The 26690-nt window shown below is 44.8% G+C and overlaps 2 protein-coding genes across 2 annotated transcripts in view; both read right to left on the bottom strand.

The window, feature by feature from the left end:
- The window catches only part of LOC146191490 (cytochrome P450 2A12-like), a 37462-nt gene extending 32898 nt beyond the window's left edge, over window positions 1-4564 (bottom strand). The window contains exons 1-3 of the mRNA XM_084600339.1: window positions 4347-4564; window positions 595-719; window positions 356-462 (exon numbers count right to left, since the gene is read on the bottom strand). Of these exons, the coding sequence (XP_084456465.1) occupies window positions 356-462; window positions 595-719; window positions 4347-4564 (450 nt within the window). The remainder of the gene's footprint in view (window positions 1-355; window positions 463-594; window positions 720-4346) is intronic.
- Window positions 4565-15838: 11274 nt separating this feature from the next.
- LOC146191491 (cytochrome P450 2A12-like) lies at window positions 15839-26147 on the bottom strand. Its single transcript, XM_084599960.1, has 8 exons — window positions 25883-26147; window positions 24272-24396; window positions 23994-24100; window positions 22557-22858; window positions 21528-21640; window positions 18851-19109; window positions 17522-17712; window positions 15839-16501 (listed from the first exon to the last, which is right to left on the bottom strand). Exons 1-8 carry the CDS (start codon window positions 26107-26109, stop codon window positions 16323-16325), a joined length of 1503 nt encoding a protein of 500 aa, XP_084456086.1. The 5' UTR covers window positions 26110-26147; the 3' UTR covers window positions 15839-16322.
- Between the last annotated feature and the right edge of the window lie 543 nt (window positions 26148-26690).

The raw sequence follows: 26690 nt of genomic DNA on the forward strand, positions 1-26690 counted from the left end.
TAGGATTACCTGCATTAACGGCATGAATACGCTAGATAGCACGAGCCGATTAGCTACAGAAGCTGAAACTGCGAGTGTGGAAACAACTTTGTGGTACAAGATAATAGATGCCATCTTTTCACATTCTCTATTAAAACATAATACAGACCTAATGCGCTTGTACTTTCTGGCGAGCAGCCATGTTCCATTCTCGCGCCTCTTTAAATCTTCGTTTTCATCTCGTCATATATAGAGTATCGAGCGGACTCCTAGTGATGCCAACGCAAGTGCCTTTTGTTTACTTGGTTTGTATAGCTCCATCCCCTAGAATTTACAGCGGAGGAGTCTTCCTGACCCCCAGAACAGCAGTGCATACCTGGATGTGTGCTTCCATGGATTTCTTGGCAAACCCCAAGTTTCTCAGCACGTGGAAACAATATCTTCGGTTTTCTTGCCATGGTTCTCCGTTCATTGCTGCGATACCTTTCGTAAATAAAAACACATCATACGGAGTTTAGAGACGCAATCCCAAGCACGGGAACCAATGGCACAGACACTACGAGACTCTAGGTGCCTTTGAAAGTGAACATAAAGGTGGTTGAACGTAATTCAAACCTTCAATTCCCAGGTAGCGAAAGACAAAGTCATTGGACCGATAGAGCACGTCGGGATTCGTGAGTCCCTCCCGGATAGACGCGAGATCATTGAGCACCACCACGTCTTTGCAGCCAAGGCGAAGCCTGAAAATTCAGTTAATCGTTATTCCTGTGCAACCCTAGAACGGTGATAGCAACCTACGGATCACAAGACGAAGACAAGTCATTTTGTCGAAACGTTCGCTAGCAAACTGTCTTGGCAGTGCTCAGTGGTTTCCCTGCCCGCATGACAGACTCCAGAAAAAGCAATGGCGATGATTAAACGCTCCGTAATCACGCATTACTATTTTACATCTCCTTTTGGCGGCGTCTGGACTACTTTTCACGCCGCCGTCAATAGCAATGAAGATGTTAACGTGATAGCCTGGAATCGGGCTGACCAGACACCATCGGAAGAGCAGTCCGATCCGGCCGAGCGACCAGCAGTACCAATCAACTAAAGTGGACTCTAAACAGAACCTCAAGGGAGCGAGGAGAAATATGTTCCGTTTGTCAGGAGTTTTGTTTACAGAGAGAATATGTTCAGCACAGAGTGAACCGCTTGCGAGCAGAGGTCTCGACCCGAGAGGCGGGCGCTGCGTTGTCAGTCTCCAGGGAAGCGGATTGCGATATAATAAATCAGGGTAATAAGAATGGTACACACAATGGACATAACATTACTGCGCAAAATTAGGCAGTGATTTTTTTTTTTGCAGAGTCCTACTAGAATTACATATAAGCCTCAATAGACAACTTACGCACACTGACAGTAAAATAACGTGGGTATTTCGATTTACAGGCTACTGAAAAACGACTTTATACTTACTTGCATTAGCTCTCGTAGCAGTTTTTTTTATTTTTTTTAACAGCGTCACCCATGTTCGTCACGCTGACCAGACACCATCGGAAGAGCAGTCCGATCCGGCCGAGCGACCAGCAGTACCAATCAACTAAAGTGGACTCTAAACAGAACCTCAAGGGAGCGAGGAGAAATATGTTCCGTTTGTCAGGAGTTTTGTTTACAGAGAGAATATGTTCAGCACAGAGTGAACCGCTTGCAAGCAGAGGTCTCGACCCGAGAGGCGGGCGCTGCGTTGTCAGTCTCCATGGAAGCGGATTGCGATATAAGAAATCAGGGTAATAAGAATGGTACACACAATGGACATAACATTACTGCGCAAAATTAGGCAGTGATTTTTTTTTTTCAGAGTCCTACTAGAATTACATATAAGCCTCAATAGACAACTTACACACACTGACAGTAAAATAACGTGGGTATTTCGATTTACAGGCTACTGAAAAACGACTTTATACTTACTTGCATTAGCTCTCGTAGCAGTTTTTTTTTATTTTTTTTTTTAACAGCGTCACCCATGTTCGTCACGCTGCTCTTGGGGACGCGTACTTCATCGCAAGCGTCATTTCTGTCCAGTGACCACACTCCCTGTCGTTGATGACATCCCCCTCCAAATGAAGCGCATTTCGCGGTAATTTTGGCGCTGACATTGGATGCTGACTTCACGACAAAAAGTTCCGATTAACGAGCCTTTTTTTTTTATTGGCCTAATACAAATATAACTAGCTCGGAGGTTGGTTGATTCGTTTAAGCGGAGGCTGTGGTTAACCGATTTTTTTACCGAGATTGTACTGCACGTCGAAACATTGCAACATTACAGACAAAACAGAAGGCACATCTATAGCCACTACCCAAGGACCCACCAACTTCCCCCAGCGAGAAATTGTCGCATTCTTTCCTGGTCTAGTTGCCTTTTCTCTTCTACACCGCATAACAGCGTTCTTCTTGTCCCTTCTGTGTAGGAATTCCCACAGTGTACAGATTTACAGAGGAGTGCCATCGCACACCTCCTGTTTCTCTATATACAGCCTCCGCTTCAGAGACTGCGCTACACCCGGTAAGGAGGGAACTTCTAAAGATTGAAAATAAAGTAGTTCTTTTCTATATCCTCTTTTCGCTCCTCTCAAAACTAGCCCGTTTTGTTTTGTGAATTTGTCAATGTGAATATGCATATTGCAAACCGGGGAAGTGAATGGCCAGGGTTGGAAATGCTCAAGCACCATTCTTTTTCTGTGTGTGTCAGAGAATCAGTGCCTAGAATGATATCTGATTTTATTTAGTCTAGATATTGGCTTCTCCATCATTCTAAAGGCGGAATGTAGATGCCATTTGAGAAAAGTAAGATCGACAATCGCCCCAAAATCTTATGTTTCTTCTTTCCTTGGTCGGTCTGCGGGTAAATGTATAAGCGAATTGCAGGAAGTATAAATACAGACGCTTTTTCGACGTGCATTTAAGTACGTATATCAAGATAATAGAGAGAGATTTAGCATACCGTGATCCGCAATCCGCCACCGTGACACTCTACCGCTCGTGGGCGGGGCGTACAAGCTGATTGGTTCCGATGCGCCAGGTCAATGTGCCGACATCAAGTATGCGGCGCCATCTATCGACATGAAAGTGATTTGGGCATGCGCAATGGAACGCGCGGTGGCGAATCACGGTAGCGGATCGCGGATCATGGTGTGCTAAATCTCTCTAATAAAAACGGTACTGTTTGCTGAGCATTTGTAAGGCCGCGGTAGTCTACTTTAAAAGGTTTCAGCGTGCACGCCCGAGAAAGCGGCGCGGATGGACTGAAAAATTTCCTGACGGAAGCGCAGTCGATTACGCAATCGCGGTCACCGCGCTGCGCCTCCTCGCCCCCGTAGACATGGAGGAGAAGGCACGCTGACCCACGCATGCATCCCACCGCGCACATCCGGTCCTCCTCACTTCGCGTCCTTGAGAAGGCCGAACGTGCATTCCATAGCTTCCAGCGTATTCCAGGCTACTCTAGCGAGCCAGCTAGAGGACAGGAGCATATATTTTTGGAAGCGGTGGGCTGTTTGTGCTCCTTCTCCGCGCCTCAAAATTTCGGCGGCGGTTATTTCAGGGCGCGCCGCGCAGAGATCGCCGGTTCTCGAATTTGTGGAAGGAGAGCTGAGTTCATGATTTCCGGTAACGCGCCTGCTCGCGGAGCGGTGTGTAGAGTGAGTCAGTCTCTTTCGTCAAGTCTAGTCGCCTCTGTCTTTTGCAAATACCTTTCTGTGCTTGTCTGTTGCTTTGCAAAGTTACGTTTCCTCTTAATACTACAAGTTCTTCGTCATTGGTCTCTCCGCTACACGTCATCCGCCAAATCGACGAGCGCCTTGGAGAGGTGCGGAAGAAGAGAAGACAAAAAGACAATGAACCTCATTTTTCTGCACCCTCAGAAAGATACTTATACAGACGATCTACACTGAGAGGGACACATGCCTGCCCATCGAATGGCGATGATACTGGGTTTTGAAATTTAAAATTCTCTATTTTATTCCAAAAATAACTAGGCCGTTACAAATAGTAAAGCGCGCACGTAACGAAAGACTTCTGAAGGTTCCATCCTAACCTTATTTGTATGATGTTTACCTAAACCTTCTCCTCTGCCGGCATATTTACATTTCTTTTGATTTCACTATTACTAGCTGCTCGCTAACTTGAGAGGGCAAAGCAAAGCCTTATGGAGGGCGTGGTCCGCAGGGCGCATGAGAAAGAATCACATGTTGATTAGCTGCACTAAGAGACGTGTCGTAGCAGTTCTTATCGCTTAAGAAAACGTAAGTGTCATAGCATAGCATAGCTACTATATACTGCTCAAGAAACGCGTTTTTTTTTTTCTTGCATTTACAGGCACTTACCTTACTATTGGACCATACCGCTCACTTAATTCCTTGAAGACGACGTAGTATGGCTTGCGTATGAATGGGAGATAACCAAGTATAGGGACACCCCATGGGCCGGGTGGCGGCTGGAGGTCGTCCTTCACGCATCTCCCAAAGAGGGCCTTAATTATCAGGAACGCGGCAATAACGAAGCACGCTGTAAGCAGCGGCCAACAGCCATCCCAGGAAATCATCTGAAATAGAGAACTAAGCTGTCGAGCGGTCTCACTAGTGATTTCAGCTGGCATAGGCCAGGTCATAAGATAGCAACGCCCTCGACAGTCGCCTCGCACGTACGCATTCAATGTGACCCAGCTTTCCGCCGTTTTATATGGGTCCACTGAGTGCATGGATATCACATTCCCACACGCTCTCATCGTATGTAGCATAAGCAGACAGATGGAAAAAGATGCAGTTATCGCTGTTTTGTTTTCAGCTACGGACTGCGCGACCCTGCAGCGGGATGTTTTCGCCCACTTCCGCTGCTCGCCATGTTTTCGAACTCGGATGTTTTTATTTTTTTTTGAATTTTTATTCACAGCTGCACTCTCGCGGTTACAGATAGGGCTTTTGTTATTGTACATGGACAGCCTTAATAACAAGCTAATCCTGGTTTTAGGGCTTAGCTGCACGCATTGCTATTTTTCTTGTACGGTCGTAACCGAGAGCTAAGTGACATCACCTTAAATGGACTTGATCCAGGTCTGCGGTATCTGCGTTGAGGGAGTGGCAACTGACACGTTCATGCTTCGTTGAGACAGCATCAATGGATAATTGGGTCATGTAGTGACAAGAATTTCGCTTGCTGATCCGCGCCAGTACGCGCTGATCAGAACGCCAAAGAAACCTCGAGGGCACATCCACTGTACATGAAAGTTGGGAATGTAAATGTACTCCACAAATGTTCGACATGCTTGCCTAGATATTGCAGAAAAATCTGTTACATTTGGCGCAGAACACTTATCCGCTTAGTGTTAAAAATGGTTTTAGCGCAAAGCAAGTATTATTTTGCACACACACACACACACACACACACACACACACACACACACACACACACACACACACACACACACACACACACACACACACACACACACACACACACACACACACACACACACACACACACACACACACACACACACACACACACACACACACACACACACACACACACACACAAAAAAAAAAAAACAGTTCAGTCCTCTGCCCAGGTGCAACGATTAGGCACATATTAAAAAATGCAACGTTAATAAGCAGATGAGAAAAAGGTGCACCTAAACTTCCCAATATGAAAACATTTACTCACAGGAAAAAATAGCGTCTGCGGGAGTTCATGAGGCTTTTCTGGTTCTCTGTGCAGTTATCTGTACAGCGCGTCAGATATTCCGACGCTCGCAGGTTTGAACCAACTATGGGGCCGTTTGTGATCCGAAGCTTTATCTTAACAGTCTCCCATATCACTGCTACTTTCTCGAGGAGAAAATAAATAGACTCAACTCCATACTCGAACACGCACTCTTATCTCACAGTTATGCGAGGCCATAAGTGGAGACTGAGATAAATTGCTGCGAATGTCGAGAAGGCTGCCACATAGGGCCGATGTCCCACCAACAGCTACGAAGGGTTGGCTAGAGAGGCGTCTAAAATGATGCACATTGTTTCTTCTACGTTGGTCACCCTCCTATTGACATTGCACACATGTGAGAGGCATGCGACCCTTTTCTCGACATTTCGCCATTTTGTTCAAATTCGGACGTACCCCTGAAGTGTGCAGCAGGGCGGTGTCAAGTTACGTAAGCACAGAATGCGGTTAGGCATTCTGACGAAAACGTGGAAAAAACGACAAGAAAAAAAAACGCCATATTCTGCTGATATATTTTGGCACTAAGAACGAAAAACGACGATGCTTCAAGAACAAAGCCACTGTGGTGATGGATGGATGAATGGATGGATGGAATACAGGAGCGTCCCCTTTGAAACGGGGTGGCAGCAGTAGCTATCATGCTAATTTTTCTCCCTATATCTTAATTATTGTTTTAGATAGGTTAAATATACCATCGTTCTATTTATTCCACGATGCGGACGCCCCCAACTGCATTGAGTGCGAGTGAACTTTATTGCAGCGTTGTGGTATCGGTGCATCATTGCATACATGTGGACTATGAACTGTGGACGGAGAGGCGTAGCGAGTTTACGAGACGTGAACAGCGTTAAAGCTGGAGATCAAGAGCGCCATCGCCACATTCGAAGTGGTTTGGCAAAGAATGGGAGCGAAAAGTGGCTTTGCTCCTCGTAAGCATCGATAACACCTCACATTCATATATCAGCGAAATTTGAATGCATGAACTAAAACGCATATGCCTTATATGTACATCAATAAAATGAAAAGCAATAAATAGAGATTATTTTGTGGCTTTATTGAACAAAGCGAGCACAACAAAAAGTCAGTTAACGACATCATGTGATTAGAGCGTGTCCTCGACACGTGATGTGCACTACCCGTTTCTCTTTTGTGAAAAATAAGCAGATGGTGAGTCGGCATGCACACCTGAGCAATATTTTCCTTGAAACACATTTCGTGTGGCAAGCTAGCATATGCCTTGTGCATGGCACATACATTTCTCTTTTTATATAAAAGAGGCTGTCAGTACTTTTACTTTCTTTTTTCATTGTGGAAGTGCCGTTAATATCATGAACATTGAAGTGAATGCATAGTTCTAGCAAAAAACAAAGCAGCTATCCTTCACTTGTGACACAAGTGCCGACCAATGTTACATCCAACAATATTTTGTCTTGTACACTCATAGACGATCTGCCTGTCCTGCTGTCGACATAAGAATCATGAGTCAGGCCCAGTTCTGTGGTTGATGTATGAAAATACTAATGTAACTACCCCAGAACCATGCAACTGCTTACAATTCGTGATCAAGTACAGTACAACATGGTCTTTTTTTATAAATTTGTTTATTGTCTCACGGCATAGAGGGTGTTAAGGAAAAAAACAGCGGCTATTAAATAAAAGAATGAGGTCGAGGAGGGAGCGGTAATGAGGTCGGTGCATTCAGACAATCTATGAGGATGGTTTGTTTGGCTGGATAACCGCTGCTGCCAGGTGCCGAATTCTTGTTGGCTTCAGTACCTAGAAAACCCATCACAAGTGATGAATATCTGCCTCAGTGAGTTGCAGACAGGGCACACTGACCGGGAATATAAGTGCCGATATTGAGGTCATGTTCGAATGACGGCAAAGTGATGGCATACAACTCAGACCCAGATCCTTGAATTCTCAACTTTCTCTGCGTGGATACGACCGATCGCGGTGGAGGATTACCGCAAACGGAGGTACGAGAGCACGCGTGCGGCGCCGAAGGTGCTCCTTTGTTTTTAGAAGGAGAGTAGCATTATCCAGGTTTAAGAACTGAGACATTGAGAATGGTAGAGTTTCGAAGAGAGTTGCAAAATCTGCCGGGCTTTATGAACAACGGCCGGTCTCGAGGGAGAGCGCGCCAGCGCGCACTCTCCCTCGAGACCGGCCGTGTATGAACTCAGCAGGCCACGTGGTACCCACTCAATTAAAAAAGGCGGCTGGATGAGAGCGGTACAGAATGGTTCTTCCTAATAAAGCAAGGCTTATAGCCATGATCCCAGGAAAGAGATAACGTCGGCAACTGAAAACCGCCTTCACCTCCTCATCTGCACTGTGGAAAGGCAGGAACATAGTGGTAGAATGATGGTGGGTGGCGCTGCCATACTGCAGTGAAGCAATTGCTGTGAGACAAGACACGTGCTTTTGTGCATAACGCAAGTATTTGCTTTTTTAATGTACTCTTACGCATCAACTAACGCATGTAACACAACAGTTGAATGTGTCCATGAGCTCAAGTATCTGATATGGTCGTGCATATAGTGTTTTCAAATAAAACTAAGTGACACCAATACTGAGCTCAAAGAGAACAAAAAACGACTAAACCTTAGAACCCTAAAAATAATAAAATGTTCATCCTATTTAATTCCATTCCTTGAAGGCCTGGAAGAATTTTTGAAAGAGAAATGAAGGAATAAAATCGGCAAGCACTAGTTTGAATTAAATGCTGTCAGACTGCATGATAGAGGCAAGAACAAGATGGGAAGAACGAAGCAGACACAATGATGTGATAATTAGAAAAAAATAAAGTGATTATTGGCTGATGTGGTCCACAGTACAATATTTGGAAAGTGGGAATAAAGACAGCCACATTAACCTGGCATAGGTACCACTGGAGCAGAACTTTTGGCTGGCAGACAACTCTACTGCCACATTCTCATCACTCGCGCAATTGACGATCAGTTAAGATAGAGCGTATATTGAGACGCTGCCGCTTAGCCTTCACCACAGCGATCATGCCGCTAAACACCGCTGATTTGAGCAACGCCTAGAACGCACAAAGTCAGGCGTTTCAGCCATGCTTTAGTGATCCCTTGCTGCCTCTCACCACGATGTTCTTTCCACAGCTAACACACCATTGCACTCCTCAGGTTGTCGCACTCACAAATCGTATAGAGAGAGTATACTAATGCATCGTGGGGCTCTCTGAAATGCACTTCTCGCGCAACTCAATTGCTTGAGCTAGTAAATGTGGAGCTAGCAGACCGTGCTTCCTGCGCTTTGCAGTGACCGCGCGGATCGATGATTTGTCTATGAGATTGAAGAGTTTGCCATGGCGTTTCTCTATGACAGCGAAGCGTGTGCCCTCGAGCGGTTGCGAATTCGCGTCTACATTAGTAATCCTCTGAATGGTTGTGAAGCTGAAAGGTAACCTCGATACGTCATTTCAATGCTTTCTGGAATTACAACATGTCTCAGCTTACTATTTGGCCAAGGCTCTTTTTGAACTATAATAATCAATGCTCATGATAATTATGAAGTCCTACATTAAAAGGGCAGTCCTATTGGATACTCACAGGGATTTCCCTCGGTTAGCAGATTTTTTTCTGGCGCGAGGCTAGGAGTAGAGTGGTAACCCCAGAATGAAGACAGAGAAATTTGCTTATTTAAAGATGCAGGATTGTGCTCTTGGAGCTTGTTTTTTGGTTTTCTACTACGACACAGAGAAAATATTTAAAATATTTAAAATATATAGTTATCACTGAAACACTTTATGTAAAGGGTGTCGATAATTTATACAACCAGGAGCGGGAGGAGAATGTGCAAATCATAATGGATACTAGAGAACAGCAGAATGTTTGTCGGCAAGAAGGCTGTCGTTATTGGCGTTCAACACTTTACTCCTTCTCACTGAGCAAACGTATCGTGAAAAAAGGTAGAAAGAACGTGAAAGGCAGTGAGCGATAAGGGAAGACGTCGAGAAAGAGTACATCATGGTGCCCAAATGAGATTCGAATGAGTTCATTTTCAGCACAGTGCCATAAGCCTGGCTTGGTTACACCCATGAGTCAAGACAAGAGCTAAGTGGAAAATTACGACCTCGCACGTAATCGAAAGTAGCTGTAAGGATGTCCACATTTACTTCCCCATCCCCTTTGCTTCATCCTTATTCGACCTTGGGCGGGCAACTCACCCCTTCTCATTCCCTTATGCACTATACTCGGACCAGCCTTCGTAGCCTCAGTCAGCATCGCATGCAGGTGGCCACACCAGACCCACTTTTTACGAGAAGAACCCACCTCACCCGAAGTCAAGAAGTATTTTTGAATAAGCTCATCGCCCATGCGGCTTACACGCCACGTATTATGGCCCGCTGGAGTCAGTATACGGAGAAAATGATTACGTGCCCCCACTGTACGACTCTAACCTGCGGCGGCATATCTCATTTACTTTGGGATTGCCCTGCTTTTTCTACTAGACGCCCCGAGATCGAACCCTACCGCCTGAACTACCGTTCCCTTCTAGAAACTGATGCTAACACACAGATGATATTTGCCAAGTATGGCTCGCTTAGTTGCCTGGTTAGAGCAATGTGATTCGAGTGACGACCTAAACAATGAAGATTATGTCTACTCCCCTTTATCCCCATCCATGGCCATGAGCCTTCCCATTCAATAAAGGACATTCAATCAATCAATCATGTTGTTGTTGCTGTGGCTGTAGGAAGAAGGAAAAGAAAATGCACGGGTCTGCTACTGGCTCTGTAGCTGAGCCACCTCCGCTGCCTCGTGCAGACAGAAGAGAAAATAGAGAAGAAAGAAAAAGAAGAGGGAGAGAAAGACGAGCGCCGCAACAACAGCCGTCGTCCACCATCGAAGCAGTGACGGGTGCAATGACGGCCTACAACAGATAAAAATTGGTGGCAGGCTAGCCCCCGCCGCAAGCGGCGGTTACCTACCTGTCCCGGCCCCATCAGAGCCAGGAGCAGCCACCCTCCGTACCCCCCCCCCCCGCCCCTCGCTTTGCCCGAGGGGCACTAGACATTACTAAACGTTTTAGTCAATTGTAGTCGTTACAAATTGTCATCAGCTACATTGGTAATTCGTAGTCTTTTTGGTCATTAGTACTAATTACAAGCATGTTAAGCCATTTCTAATCAGTTGTAGTCTTTGTAAGTCATCGTCAGACATATTGATCATTTGCGGTCATTAGTAGAAATTTTCATCATTACTGCTCATCACTAAGCATTTTCAGTCATTTCTAATAGATTTTAGTCGCTAGAAGTGGTCGTTAAACACATTAGTCATTAGGAGTCATAACTATTCATTACTAAGCATTTAGTCATTTCTAATCAATATTAGTCATTACAAGTGGTCGTTATACATATTGGTCATTTGTAGTCATTAGTATTCATTGCATGTCATTGGTAGCCATTTTAGCCATTACTACTTGTTACTATTTCTGACCAATTGTAGTCGAGTTAGACATTTGGCCATTACAAATCATTGGTAGTCCTTTTAGTCATTACTACTAATTACAAAGCATTTTAACCGTTATAGTCAATCGTAGTCGCTACAATTCGTTGTTGACATAAGGTTCATTACAAGTCATTAGTAGTCATTATTCCCTCTATTATCGCACACTATCACTGTCAATCAGTTTTCGGTTTTAACCTGCCTTTAATCTGTCTTCATACAGCCGGAATTTCGTTACTTTTATTCATTTTGCTTGGAGATGCTGTCAGTCCCAATCGGGGATTTTTACTTCACTTCACTTTATTACCTTAAAGACCTCACATTGGGGGCATTAAATAAGGGGTGGGAGTGCGAACATTGATTGAATATGATTCCCTACATGATATTTATGAAGTGCATATTTAAACTGTTAACAAAACTTGGTGGGCAGGTGATGGCATCAACATCGTAGGGAAGGCCATTCCAGTATTTTGCAGTGCGAAGAAAGAATGGTGAAGAAAAAGTGACGGTGCGGGCGCGCTGACATGAAACTACTAGTGGATGGCCGGTGCGATGAGATATGCGAGCTGGCGGTGTGATGTAAGGTGGTTGGCCGAGGGAGCTGTAAAAAAACTAATGGAACAGATTAAGAGAAGCAATGCGACGACGATGGTCAAGAGTTGATAAACCTGATTGCCGTTTAAGTGACGATACACTGATGTCATACGAATAGGCAGGATAGTGAATTCATTAGTGGAACAATGGTGGATTCATTTGCTCATACAGGCATACACACATATATGAACAGAAGGGTAAAATCGAGAACTCTTACAATAGAAGGAAAAAGAAAAGGAGGCAAGCTATGAAAAATGAAAGATACATTCATTCACAGGTTGACGTCATCACAGGTTCACATTATACATAAAAAAATAAAACAAACACATTACTGATATCATCACTTTCCCGTAGTTGACAATACAGAATTTCCGGCAAGTTCAACAAATTTGTTGATAGTGGACTGGGAGACCACCTCCTGATCTAAAGAGTTCAGTCTTGCGCAGCTCGCGGGAAAAACTAGAGTGAAGTGTGGACATCGTACTGAACAAACTGGCGACGATCAGATAAGTAACAGCTTATCCCCTAAAATGTGTAAGTTTTAATAGCAGTTTTGCATGGCAGACACTATCAAAGGCCCCAAGTCTAGATAAATTACGTCTATTTGGGTTTGGTCGTTAATTGCTTTAGCAAAATCATGCTGGATCTCAACCAGTTTGGTAACGTACGGTAGACAGACTTCTCCTGAAGCCGTGTTGGTAAGTATGGAGGATATTGCTTTTTTCAACGAACTCTGTGATGGAATTTAAAATTATATGTTCAAGATTTTACATTAAGTACATGACATACATGACATGTACTTAATGTAAAATCTTGAACATATAATTTTAAATTCCATCACAGAGTTCGTTGAAAAAAGCAATATATGTTCAAGATTTTACATTAAGTACATGACATACATGACATGACGCGTCTGGTGGTCACGTACAGTCGACGCACCATGACCCTACAGAGGCTTTCACCTTAAAAGCAGGATCTCAATAATGTTCGCAAGTCCCAGACACTTTGAACAAAGGAAGGTCGGGAGGGGGCAGTGCAGCTAGCTTCTTTTATGTGTGTCAAAAGGCGCTGACAAAAGTCCCCTCCGCCACATCCTGTGGTTGAGAAGGGAAGGGGGGGGGGGGGGGGGGGAAGAAGCAATTAACGTTTTATATTTGCCGGACAGCATGTTCATCAGCATCGAGTTGCCATTCTGAAGTGTCGGTCAACCGAAATGTATACCTGCTGTCATCGTATCGCAAACGGCTGCTATGCGGGGGTTCTGCGACTTACTGCGAAGTTATGAAACGTTAGGAAATAAAAATATTTTGCGTGACACTTTTTGGGACAGCTTCGTACAGTTATAAATTTAAATCAGTTTTCGAATTAGGCGCTATTTCGGTGCTTGAATTCAGTTCGTGAATGGTGCAACTTTCTCCAGAGCGGCACCACTCTGCAGTGCAACGGCAGCCCGTGTTCGGAATGAAACGAAAGCTAAACTAAACAACTGAGGTTGTAACGACACATATAGAAATATTGTTACCGGGAAGCGCGTGACCGAAGTGGTGTGCTCACAGACAACGACGACGCTGGCAGAGTGAATGCTGCCCGGCCACTGAAGGCTTTGCGCCGAGTTCCGCCCATGGCAGCGTCAGTTACATCAAATACATCCCCTTAACATCTTGGTGGAGGTGCTGGGTACTCTCCATTCTATCTTCTTTTTGGAAGAGACCCCTTACTGCCCTTCGACACATTGCTTCCCGCCGCTGGCCCCGTCACAACGTATGCCCGCGACACCATCGCCCGAGCCAATGCTGCTCGCCAGATTGCTCGTCACAACCTCTCCATCTCTCAAGAATCTCAAAAACGCCTCTGCGACGCTCACCACCGTGAAGTTCACTATCTTCCCGGATCTCTAGAGTTGCTCTGGCTTCCGTTCCGTCGTGTGAGGTTGTGTGAAAAAGTTCTGCCGCATTACACAGGTCCTTATCGTGCAGTACGTCCAGTGACCGATGTCACCTATGAGATTGAATCGCTACGTCGAAAGTCACCGTCCCCTATACCCACTTCCGAAATCGCACATGTGGCCCGCCTCAAGCCTTATTATTCCCTTTTCACACCACACTCCTAATACGCACCGGAACTTTGCCTTTTACCGAGGGGGATAGTGTTACCGGAAAACGCATGACCGAAGTGGTGTGCTCACAGAAAACGACGACGATTGAGGAACGCGTGGACTACGAAGTGTTCTAAAAGACGACGACGCTGACAGGGTGAATGCTGCTCGGCTCCTGAAGGCATTGCGCCGAGTTCCGCCCATCGCAGCGTCAGTTACATCACATACATCCCCGTAACAATATATTTTCCTTTCAATTTTGTGAAATATCTGTGATATTTGCGGGAGGGCGCAGTGACGCTTTGAAATTAAGTGAGAAGAGCTCGTTAAAAGCGGCGATAAAAGAGGGGGGGAAAATGAAGGTAAGTTGGCAAAAAAGTGGGTCGGAACCATACCCCGAACTGGTTCTCAACGGTTCCCCTTCTCTGTTCCAGACCATCTTCATTTCATGGTGAGAAAAAATGAGTTTGTTTCGGATCCGGTACCGGAAATAAATTCGGGCTTGGTTCTGATTTTCGGTTCGACACCCTGGATCTCACATTGAAACGGACTTCCTCAGTCGTGGATGCACGTTTTCTTACTGTTGATATTTTTTTTATTAGGAATCGTTCTTAAAAGTAAAGGCATGAAGCTGCAGGCCTTGTCATCGAGTCTGTTAGGTGCTTGTTTTCTTTAGTTCAAGGCCAACCGGATGTATAAGAAAGGTAGGCATGAGTCCATAAAAACATGAAATTTTATGGCCCTCTCTTCAGTCCTTTCTTATGACTATAGTACTTAAACTAGTAAAAAAACGAGTTAAAAAGTAAATATTGAATTCTGTGGGTCGTTCATCGCAAATAACCGGGGGGGGGGGGGGGGGCGCTATCACTTTTTTTGCCTTACTGGATAGGAGGCAAGCAGCTCGTTTCTTACTTTTGTAGGGTAGCCACGGCTGTGCTTGCGGGTTTTACTCGTCGCAAGCTTATGTGGCATGCGAGAATCGCGGCGGTGGCTTAAAACCGTGGTCGGCTGTTAAATACGGTCCCTCGGATGCGTCTAATATGTTTTATCGCTAGGTTTCTTCCTCGCCCTGCCTGGCTGCCCCCTTCTCATTCCGATATGCCACAGGTGGCCCTCGTCGGGCAAAATATGGGAAGATGACGTAGGCTTTTTTTCTGCGTGGCACCGCGCTTTTTTCTGAACTTCAGCTATTCAAAACATGTGCCACGAGGCCGCCAGCTGTAGGGTCGCAACAAGCGTTCAGTATTTGAAACAAAAGGGTACGACTTTCGGAGGTCACCATATTTTAAAGGTCTGCCCTATAGAATAAAGCTATTGCATTTTAAACCAAAAAAAAGCGCAATAACGTTTAAAGTAGAAGTTTGAATTTACTGCGCATATTTACATGACTACTAAAGCCCGGTGTAACATTCGCTTTAAAACTCGCATCGGAGTTCTCTGGTCGATACGCCTCTGTGGTGCCTCGACTGCGAACACATGCCTGCAGAACGCTACCATTTTTAGCGCCACATCCAGAAATGCTAGAAAAGCGCATCTTTTCAAAGCAAGTTACTTACGAATTCAATTGTCTTGGCCATGTGAACCAATATATCTACAGATACTGCCTCGAAGTAGTTCCTGCTTTCTGTCATTTATCGTGAGAAACGCACCTGATTGGTTCTCAATAAAAGTCTTAACACATTTGCGAACGCAGGACAAACGCTATAAATTTTGGTAGGCACTTGAAAGTTATACCACTCCCATAAACAGTCCATAACATTGTCGTTACAATAATCCGGCCTACATCAACAATCAGTCATGCCGAAAATTGCTGTACTTTAAGGTACAGTCTTACAGAAGGCTCTAAGCCCTCGGCCCCTCCCTCCCCCTCCCCCGACCTCCCTCCTTCCTCCCCCTGCCCCGAAATAATTTTAAATTCAAAGTGGTACTGCACCATGCCAGCCAATGGCCTCGCGGCTAGGGACATTTAGAGAACTGCAGCCAGCGCTCGTGCCTTGACTAGAACACGACTGCGAACCACAACTACGGCTTTTTCACGCGCTTCAGACAGCCGCAGAAAGGCAGTCTCGCCACCAAAGGGGTAATTGTTCCTACTGCGTGTCTTTGGTAACGGCTTCATTAAACATACACGCAATTGTGCTGCTGTTCATGACGGAATAACTTTTAGTAAAGGCTGAGCCGATTTTAAGGTTCTTATTACTTCTTTCATATGCGTTCATCTGAGACACGGAAAACATTAGCTTCATGAATGTGGACACATATGCTCGTGTTTTTCTTTCTTAGCCAACCAAGGTTTGCCCTACCTACTGTAGGGCATATTTCTTTAAAAAGTTTATTGACTACCAAAGTTCAAATCATTTTCGAGGACATTGTATTCAATTTTGAAGGAAGCAACAGCTTGCCAATGTCATATCCAGTCACCGTCGTATGAAGCGCAGTCCTTGCGTATCGTTCGCCACTGAGATGAAAGCATGTTGCACGTCGAGAGAGACACTCTTCCCTTCTTCCGGGAGCACTCTGAATTTCTGAAGCAATGTGGTCACGTAGAGGAACAATTCCATTAATCCAAGAGTTTCTCCCGGACACGCACGCCTTCCTGGAATACAAGACGAATAACAGTAGGGCAGTAGTTGGAACACTCCTACCTTAAACGATCACATAGCCTTCAACTAGATGAAGGTACTGAAAATGGACTGAAGTGTGCACATGTTATGTTCACAAATGAATGCAAACTATTTAGTAAGTGAAGTGAAGTTGTTTCTAGCTCAGTTTCTAGAATTTCCTCCTTGCTCATGCACAAGGAATCGAGTTCCGCTCCCCTCGTCTAAATCAGGATGCCTTTTCTAGGCCATCATGAAACTCAAGTAGGCGGCGAACATGGCGTGGTCTCTTGGATTGGGTCATTTTAAGAATGCGATGGCGATTTAGCTGTCATTCACGCTACCAGGGGTGCCATAAATTACGTGACGGTAGAATGATGACGTCGCTGACTGTTCAGCTGCGGTTGGAACGGACGCCATAAATCATTTGGAGGTCGATCCCTCAGGCATCGTCGTAAATGCACATCTTTATAATAAAACAGACATTAAACGTCGCCTTTGAAAAGGAGACGGACAACATTGGGGAACAACGCGCACTTGACGCATGATGTATAATCAGATCCATAAAGAGCTTGTGAAAAAGCTCATTTCCCTTCCAACCCTCTCTTCTGAAATATTTACATTGAGAACGCTCCTTCCAAGGTGCACATGTGCCATATTCGCATAGGTCACGTGTTTACCTATGGCACGTGCTCAAGGCCAGTCAATCACTGGCACACATGGATGACATTACTTACTGGTGAGTGGACGCAGAAAGTCCCGGCTTCGCCATATCGCGTTGTTAAGGGCAAACATTTTATAAATCTGGAAAACATTCCCTCGTACTAGCATCCCTGCTCGGACATCGCCTTTGGTGACAGCGAGGTCTGGCAATATTTAACGCAACGAGCGGCATGATATTGCTTACATCTCGTTCAGTTATTGGTATTGATTTGACAGCTATTTCGAACTCTAAACAAAGGTATCCACAGACTCAGAAGAAATATGCTAATGTTAAGCGTCCAGTCACCACTTACCCATGCTGAAGGGGAGAAACGCCAAGGGCTTCTCAACCAACTCTTCCCCATTGCTTTGTAGGAATCGCGTCGGGTCGTACTCGGACGGGTTGTTCCAATGAGCTGGGTCGTTGTGGAGGCTCCAGAGGTTAGCTATCACAAAGGTTCCGGCAGGAACATTATAGCCACCAATGACAGTGTCACGACCGGCGCTGTAATTTGGAGAAAGAAGCCTGTTACGAGAGGACCAACTTCGCAACCTCCAGTTTGCAAATGTGATACCTATTGGTTCGCGAAACAGGAGACTTTACGTGAACCTGGGCAACAGGAGGGAGATTAATACATGTTTCAATTTTACTGCAGAAAAACGTTCAATGTTACCATTCACACGGTAAGAATTTCTGGCACAGCTACTGGCCGCTAGTATAGCTACCGAAAACACCAAGAAACATTGGAAGAGATTAACTGGAAAGACATTTGTGCTGCCTCTAGTGATCATTTCATAGCAAAACATTGTTGTTCTAATCAGGGTACAGTGTCGTTCCGAGAAGGGTTGATTTCGTCGGCTTCATTGCATGCTTTTGCTGCTTTCTATTTACTGTAGTGAAAGCTACACTGCGCTAGGTTTTCAAGCCGTCGGCGTGGCACCGTGGAACCGTACCACGTGACCATTGCCTATCAACTCACATGTGGTATAGACCGAGAGCTGGGCCAGGAGTTGGAGGAGGAAAGAAGAAGAAGAAGAAAAAGAACAGAAGAAGAACCAAACGAAAAAGAAAGGCAGAAGAAGGCAGAAAACTCGGTAGTTAGTAGAGGCGAACGACAAGAGAGTTGCTAAGACAGAATGTTTGTTCCAACGTTGTGGCGGCAGCACATTAAATCCTGGTATCCGCAATAAAATTCGCTGCAACACTCACAGCATTCGCTCTACCACTAGGTTCGAGCCATGCTTAAACCCTACACTTTTTTTTTTTGAAAAAAAGCTCTTAAGTAAAGCATGCATTTTTTTTTCTTCTCTTTTGTATTTTTTTTCCTTGAGCCTCTCGGCACATACCTAAAGAGCCAATGAAATCACCAAGATCTAGTAAGGCGTTGGGCGCCGAACATCATACCAATACTTCGATAAGACCCCTAATATGCCTGATAAAGGGGGGCTGTGTGGGAATTCATAAATCTTATCAGCAAGATTTACGCCTACTCGTTTGAACGATGTTCGAGGTCCTTACATAACGGCTTCTCATCTCCTCTCTTCCTACGCTGTAAGCCGGAGTCTGGCAGGAAACCACGGTTTAGACAAAATTGAATCCCTCGCCTCTGTTTTTGTGATGGCTCCGTGCATGAAATACTCACGCCCTGTGAATCCCCATCGGAGCTGTGGTCCTCCACCGGAGCGCCTCCAATATAGAGGCCATGGTGAACGGCATGCGACGCCTGTCTTCCCAGCAAGGTGGTTTTTCTCGGCCGACAACGGCGTCGATTTCTCGCTGCACGCGGGATTGATGGCCGTCCGGATCGCTGGCAGCGATGTACAGGTTCCACAAAACTGCACTCCGCACAGTGTTGGTGGCCGCGCCGAATAGATTGATCGAGTTTCCCACCAGGTATCCCACTGGAGGGAAGATTTTTTGTTTCTTTTAATGGGGGTCTCCTAACAGGCTTCCCCGCCATCGAAGTTGTAGTATGCAACTAAACATTCTTGAAATAAGGCAACCCAAGCATATTCTAAGGCCGGGAAAAAGGGCTACTGGCAGTGTATACGACCTGGAAAGGACGTGTCAATCGAGTCGATACGGTTCTTTTACAGAGCGTGCTGCTGTGAATCAAGTTGGCCGGCTGGTGCGTCTTTTTTAACTAGACAGCACAACTTCACGGGATAAATCGACCAACCACGAGATACCTGGGAAGCCTCGACTTTTAACCTTCTCGGAAAAAAAAAAATCCAACAGAGCACATTCAAAAGCAAGAAAGTATCGTGGGAAGTGAGGACAGCACCTCACAACTATCCTCGCATTGTCTCGTTTTTGTTTTTTTTTTTCACATGTGGTTATATACCAAAAAGTTATATATAAAGACTATTTACAAAGCGCTCAGCTGTTGCTGAGCGGCAAGACCTTTACAGAAAACACAATATGGTGGCAAAGGTAAACACCATGTTTACAGCGAAAACTCGTCTGGTTGAAATGGACAAATGCTTCTAAATTTCTTTCTAAGTAATGTTGAAACTCTCGCTATGATGTAGAAATGATATTGCGATCCACTCAGCGACCAGGACCAAAAAAAATGGCGGTACCGTGCACGCCGACCTTTCGGGGACTAGTTTGTAGCGTTGCTGCAGTGTACCTGTTTGCATGATAAACACCAAGAGAAGCTTTCAGACGAGCGTAACCAAAGAAGCAATATTCCCTACTGAAACTGGGACTCCTGTCTATACATGCCAGTTTAATCGCCTACGCTAATCTAAGTGGCTAGCACATGGCAAGTTGAGGCCGAATTCAACAACACGAAGTGGGACCGGAGATGATTAGATGTGCTTAAAAGAATTTCCAAATAGCGAGTAGATTTACTTGCTCGCTACGATTTATTTAATATCTAATCTATGTTTGGTGGCTTGCCCAGAAACATTGCATGAAATTATCGGAAGTAGAGCTAATCGTGGCAACGTTGTTTGTCACAAAAACATGCAGGGCAGCTTGCTTAATGAGTGGTGAGAGTATGCCTTTCTAAATATTTCAACGCGGTAGAATTTAAGACCTCGTTTCCCTGCAAATACGAATTCGGCGATGGCATCGGCGTTGTGAGCGAAAACTCCTGGGCATGACGGTGGCAGATAGTAGCTGGAACCTGGCATAGCCGAACACTGATTATTCTGTGGTTTGTGCGACTTAACGGGACCTCATGATGTCAGAAAGTTGGGAGGAGCTGCCAACTGGGCTGCTTATTCTAGGTGGGAAGGAGGAATAAGAGTCAACCGCGCAGTGCTCTTGGATGCTGTTTTATTCATGCTACGTGTAGGTCAAAAGTAGGCATGCTCATATGGTTTGGTTAAAGCGGGCTTTTATATGTCGGGTGGTCGCCAGCGACTGGTAGCTGGATAACGTTGTAGTTCAGTAGCTTAACGTTAACGCGTCAGTGTCTCTCACTTATAACGCGATAGCGTTACAGGCCACTTTCAAAAAACCTCCGGCGTCTGTATACTGGTACCGGCGCTCATAATGTGAGCCTAAAATCCCCGAGCATGGCATTCGCAGGCGGTATCTCGCAGCTGACAATCGCCGCGCGCTGACTGGACGTAGGGTCGGCGAACGTTACGTTTAGCAGGAGCTGCCCACTCGGACCTCTCCTTTCATATGGGAGGGTGATATCAGATGCAGCATGCTAGGACCCTTGAATTGACGTTACCCCTATGACACGCAAGCATGTACGTCCATACGTATTAGTTAAAGCGGGGCTTTATATGTGGGCTGGTAGCCTGCGCTATCGAATCATACTCTTAAAGGAACAGCTTAACTATCCCCCATAATTTTTTATTCACTTTATAATATAAATTTTCTCGCCGTATTCGATGCTCAACTAATTTGGGGTGAAATAATAATGCCACTAGAATGTGCATCATTTCAAACTTTTATGGCCTTGGAATTTAGAGTTATCAAGGAAGTTACCCTGCGGCAGGTACTTTGGCACAATCGCCCTGCTTAACTGTAGTCGTAGCCAAAGCTGGAAACCGCTTGAAAGCTCTGATGCACTCAAGACTGCGTATATTTCTAAATTACAAAACCTGTTTAACATCAAAATATGATGTTCTTACCACACTGAGAAGTAAGAGAGTTGGGACCACGCCACAAAAGAAACATCAACGCGTTTTGTCTTGTAGCGCATTAACAGCACATCAATGAAAAAAAAATGCTATCGGCGGTTATTTGCATGATCATGCAGCATTGCAATAAAGCTGACTTAAGATTTTATAAACGCGTTCTTTGTTCACTAGATACACTGGCGGAAATGTTTCTTCCATTTCAAAAGCACTCACGCCTGTAATGAGATTCGGTGGGCCCGTTTTCTTGCATTTTCCTCAAGTAACCGTCGATGAAATCCCTGCCTAAGTATTCATCCATGTTTCGTTCCCGTTCTTTCGCTTCACTCCTGAAAAAAAAAAAAGACAAACAGTCGTCACTCATCTGTATGGTACAGATCTATTATGGAAACATATGCTGCCTAAGTAAACTCACAGTGTAAATATGCCACAATGACGATTGCACCAATCTGCCCTGCTTTCATTAAAAGCCTGTTTGTTTTAAAACGTGCCATAAATGTGTACTTAAAACTCGCTCAACCAAATGGTTTGGTTCATAGTCCAAACTTGAAACATGAGCCCCGTCGCTGTGGCGCAGTGGTTACGACACCCGACTACCGTACCGGAGCACCCAGGTTAGAATTCGACCGCCGGCCTCCATGAGCTGAGCGATCTGAATGCACGTTAAGGAGCCCCAGGTGGTCGAAACTTCCGGAATCGTCCACTACAGTCTATCTCATAGCCTGAGTCGCTTTAGGACGTTAAACCCTGCAAACCAAACCAAACTTGAAACATGACAGTTTACTTAATGGTAATAAAGCCGCAAACAATATTGTGGTGTAAATCAATGCAGGAAACCATCACATGCTCCACATATCCACAGTTATGCATACAATAATTTTCGAATAGCGGATACGTACGAGCGTGCACATATACAGAGCCGGTCCTTGCCAGCTGCACATGCGTAGAACTCTGGTCTAGTGTACGTCTATGCAAGACCTCCTCAGCTATGATAAATGTATGCAGTAAAGTAGCAAGCCACCTTATTTTACATGATGGGTGTTGAGAACAGTGGACCTGGATCTGTGAGCAAAAGCTGCAGATAACTTTTTGCGTGTGTGCGCATAAATTTCTGATCTAATGCCACCATTTACAACCTTTCACCTATGATGTTCGCTGCACATTTTTAAGTGAAAAGAGGTACTGGTCACATTGTGCACAACACAAGACAGTGTAACATGTAACCCCTTTGTAAAAGACGCTAACCTGATAACTTGTGCCAAACTCTTCAAAACTTGATTCATAATCCACATCTTCGTGTTTGGTATATGGCGGCAAACGGCACGAAGGGTCGGCAAAAAGTCCATGATTGACAGCAAGCTCCCGTTCAGCAAAAACTTGCTCAGCAGACCCTCAATGAGGCGCCCTTTCGGGTCATCGAGGTCGTATCGCTGCCCGAATACCAGTGCTGCGATGTTGTTGGCGACACTGGCAGCGAGCTGCTGTGCCACGAGTATGGGGCGCCCTTTTTTGGATGCAAGAATATTCACAAAGCTTTGAATTTCTTCCTGTGAAATTTCAGAGAAAACAAAGGAAAATCGTGAATACACAGCAACATGAAAGCATTTGGCTTTGGCGGCTGCAACCATCCGGTACGTATTTGTTGTTTCTGAACACATTAGACAAGAACAACATGGAAACTGTTGTTGCTATCTGAAACTAAATCCACCTTCAGTGTCAATATCAGAGCAAAACGGCTGCTACAGTATGCGACAAAATGTGGATAAACTTTGCAGTTAAACATCAGAGAAGACGGGCTTTTACGAATATATTATAGATGCTTCTCGAGATGTACTCAACGAATGATCATTATGTTTGCTTTTTCAGAAGCCACACCTGCTACTTGGGATAGTTAATGCTCTGTCCTCTTCTTAAAGCACGGTAAAAAATGAGAGCCAGTGAACTCAAATGCAAGGCCTATTGCAAGTTTCAACGCACAACATCCTAGTACATCTTTAAATCAACACAAGGTGAACCTTCAGAGAGCTCCATAATACAACATTTTGGGCGAGTTGGTTACATACATTGATTATTACAGCGTAAGGACGGCAGCGCTGTTGTGTCCTCTTCTTGTTCTGTGCCGTCCTTGCGCTGTAATAATGAATGAATACAGAGAGCTGTCTAATCTACTAGACAGCAATGACATTGCAAGGGGCAGTCTTACTCTTAGCGGAGTACGTTGGGTGACGCCTGCAGTCCGGAGACGCTTGACTTTTTTGTTAACACTATAACTCAAGCATGTCTCTTAGCTGTGTCTCTACGCTCCCGTATTCCTTGGGCATGCATGACTAGTAACTATCACACCTAATTTATTGTTTTATACTAACGCCTTACCTTCATTTTTTCGGCTTTCTTCGTTTGCCTCGAAGTCCACTTGCCCCCCACTTTCTCACCCGCCCTCCCTCGGGCTCCCTCTGCACACACACCACTTCCTAGTGTTTTTGAGTGTCCACTTGGCTGTGCTATTCGTAACTACTCTCTTTGCTCTCATCTCGCGACGATACTATTCGCACAGTTCATGCATTATACCATCTGCACGTTTCCACATTTCCAGTGTGTGTGACATAAATCAGGTATATGACAACAATACGTTCGAGGACACGTGACGCATTTAAAAATGGCACCGGAAGTGCAGCATCTTACCTGGATGTGCTCTTCCATGGACTTCTTGGCAAAGCCAAGGTTTCGTAAGACATGAAAGCAGTACCGTCGGTTCACCTGCCATGGTTCCCCGTTGAGAGATGCAATGCCTGTTATTAGCGAAGAGTTAAAAACACTGGAATGAAAATCGGTTACAATATGCTGCCCCGTGAGCAGAGTGATGCGCAATACATTCCAGTACCGAGTGAGTACCACTCTTGCCTAAGACCTTACATAAGGTTGGCAGTACTTGTAAAATAAATAAATATAAATGCTCGAACCTTTAAATCCGAAATAACTGAAGACGAAGTCTTCAGGCCGATACAGTACGTCTGGATTAGCAAGACCCTCTCTGATAGAGGCGAGGTCGTTCAGGACCACCACATCTCTGGAGCCGAGCCGAAGTCTGCGAAAACCATTGCTGCTGGTGAAGTAATTAATATTTCACAAGACACCACCTGCGTGTAACCTCTATCCTATGACAGGTACTTGTTAAACTGTTATCTCTCCGTATGCAATCACTACTATAACCGTGCACACACTTATGGTTCATAGCTAATGGTATTTCGTGCTTAGATAACTGCAAACTTCTGCAACTGAACGAACAATAAAACGTTCGTTTCCTGGGATGCAGTCACACTGATACGATTTCTTATAATGAGCTATGCCGAGAATTATTGCTCACTTTTTTGCCGATAATCGCATATAGACTTATCAGGAAGTTACTCACTACCTGCTCTTCAGGTCGCCTAGATAACCCGGCGTATTGTGAAAAAGTGGCGTCGTGTCTTAATTAAAAGGCAGGTTTTCATCCTATGTGAACAGCAGCACCAAAAGCAACTCCAAAGTAGAGCAGAGACATGGGACGTGCTTGCATCCAGTCTACCTTTGTCATATGAAACCCCTGTCTTCCTAAATCTCCTGCAACTCATCGTGGTAAACTTTCGCAAAATAGAAGCGTCGCAACGAAAAACATGCTAGACTTATTGACGCACGTATCACGCCCATCATATGTTTACACGCACAAGCTGCGACAATATTGATGATTTTTTTTTTTTTGCTTTGAAGCCCTGTACAATATACATAATTTTTTATAACTTCAACCGCATGTTAGAGGTGGGGAAAATAGAGTGAAATTGTGCAACAGATATTAAGAAGAGTAAAGGCTCGCTAGGATTTCTTGAAACATACACAGAAATTGAGAACATTTTCTGAGGAAGGACTTCATTACTCCTTGCGAGCTCAGGACAAACTTTCGACGACGTTCCGCTGCATATGAGCGGCATGTACCATTTATATCAATATGTTCATAAGAAGTATCTACTTCACTTGGCTAGGACCTGCCTGATCCACCTGATAAAAAAGGGAAGTCTCAGTACCAATCCAAATCCAATCCATATATTTCAATATTCAACAGTTGCCTCACGATTGTTTTCTAAAATGCAGCCTATTGGTATTTTATGGCAGTTTTAACTACTCACTGCAAGCGTCGAAATGAAAAAAAAAAAAGAAAAAGAACATTTGCCACGAATATGAACCTTGTACCTTTGCCATCAATATGTGCTATAGCGGTAACTTATAATATCCGACAATTGCCTCCAAAATGGTCAGAACCTTGCACCTTTGCCATCAATATGCGCTATAGCGGTAACTTATAATATCCGACAATTGCCTCCAAAATGGTCGGATTCAAATAAAAGCTGTCCAAGAATCCTAGACATGTCTCTTTTCAATCCCATCGTCCATTTGTACAGCGACCACACCCATTGAAGTGCGACGCCCCCGGTGATATTAACTGCGTCGTGGAGGGATGATTATAACAATCGCTTCAATGTTTGTTGGTTTCTCTTTCTGACGAGCGGATAATTAATTGCTATACGTTGGAGGCTTACCTTATGATAGGTCCATACTTCTGGCTCAGTTGCTTGAAGGCAACATGATATGGCTTCCGTATGAATGGTAGGTAGCCAAATACAGGAACTCCGTTTGGACCAGGCGGCAGTCTCTTCGCTTTCGAGATGGACCTCCAGCGAGGGAGCGCCGCGATCGCCAGCAACACTCCGAGGACAATGGTAAAGCATGCGGGAACAACATACCAGCTGATTTCCCAAGCGATCATCGTCTGGAAGCCGAAGGTCTTCTACTGACCGGCAATAACAAATCAATGTGATGAAATTCTATTCCGGCGCACAGTCGAGAGATCGCGCCAGAAGGAGGACACGTTTACGAACACATAGATACATATGAGTATGGACCTTGTCCACGATATCGTGCCTCGCTGCGTCCTTTGTATTGTACACTGAGTTTATCGAGTATAATAATCTGGCCTTGCACCGATACGGACATGCCTAGGAAATCTGAACAAACGCTTCTAGTTTTGGCGACTGCTACAATGCGATGCAAGGTACTGTATAAACAGTATTGGCGAGGAAATTTTCAATGGTTGGTACTCGTCATTGACTTCTTTCGTTGCCCTCAATTCGGCTCAAGTGTAGGAAACGTTCTATAATTTGGATTCCGCAGCACTTAGGAAAAGTACACCACTGGTATGGACATCTTCGCACACATCTTTACGGGTAGCTTCAGTTGACTTCAAACAAAATTAATGTATCGAATTAAGTTGAGCGGTGTTCTCTATAGGTTGCCGACATACAGCACCACTTTGAAATGTCTAGGAAAACTGGCCATTCACGAGGCTCC

This window comes from Amblyomma maculatum, chromosome 4 (assembly GCF_055883805.1).
Source record: "Amblyomma maculatum isolate TAMU_Amacu chromosome 4, ASM5588380v1, whole genome shotgun sequence".
In the NCBI taxonomy this organism is placed as follows: Eukaryota; Metazoa; Arthropoda; class Arachnida; order Ixodida; family Ixodidae; genus Amblyomma; species Amblyomma maculatum.

Bases quoted from the DNA above. Each gene is read 5' to 3' on its own strand.
- LOC146191491 (XM_084599960.1), bottom strand. From the start codon at position 26,109: ATGATCGCTTGGGAAATCAGCTGGTATGTTGTTCCCGCATGCTTTACC. The intron at 22,859-23,993 runs GTAAGATGCTGC...GAAATTTCACAG, and splicing joins CCATGGAAGAGCACATCCAG to GAAGAAATTCAAAGCTTTGT. The intron at 17,713-18,850 runs GTGAGTATTTCA...TCCAAATTACAG, and splicing joins CCGATGGGGATTCACAGGGC to CGCCGGTCGTGACACTGTCA.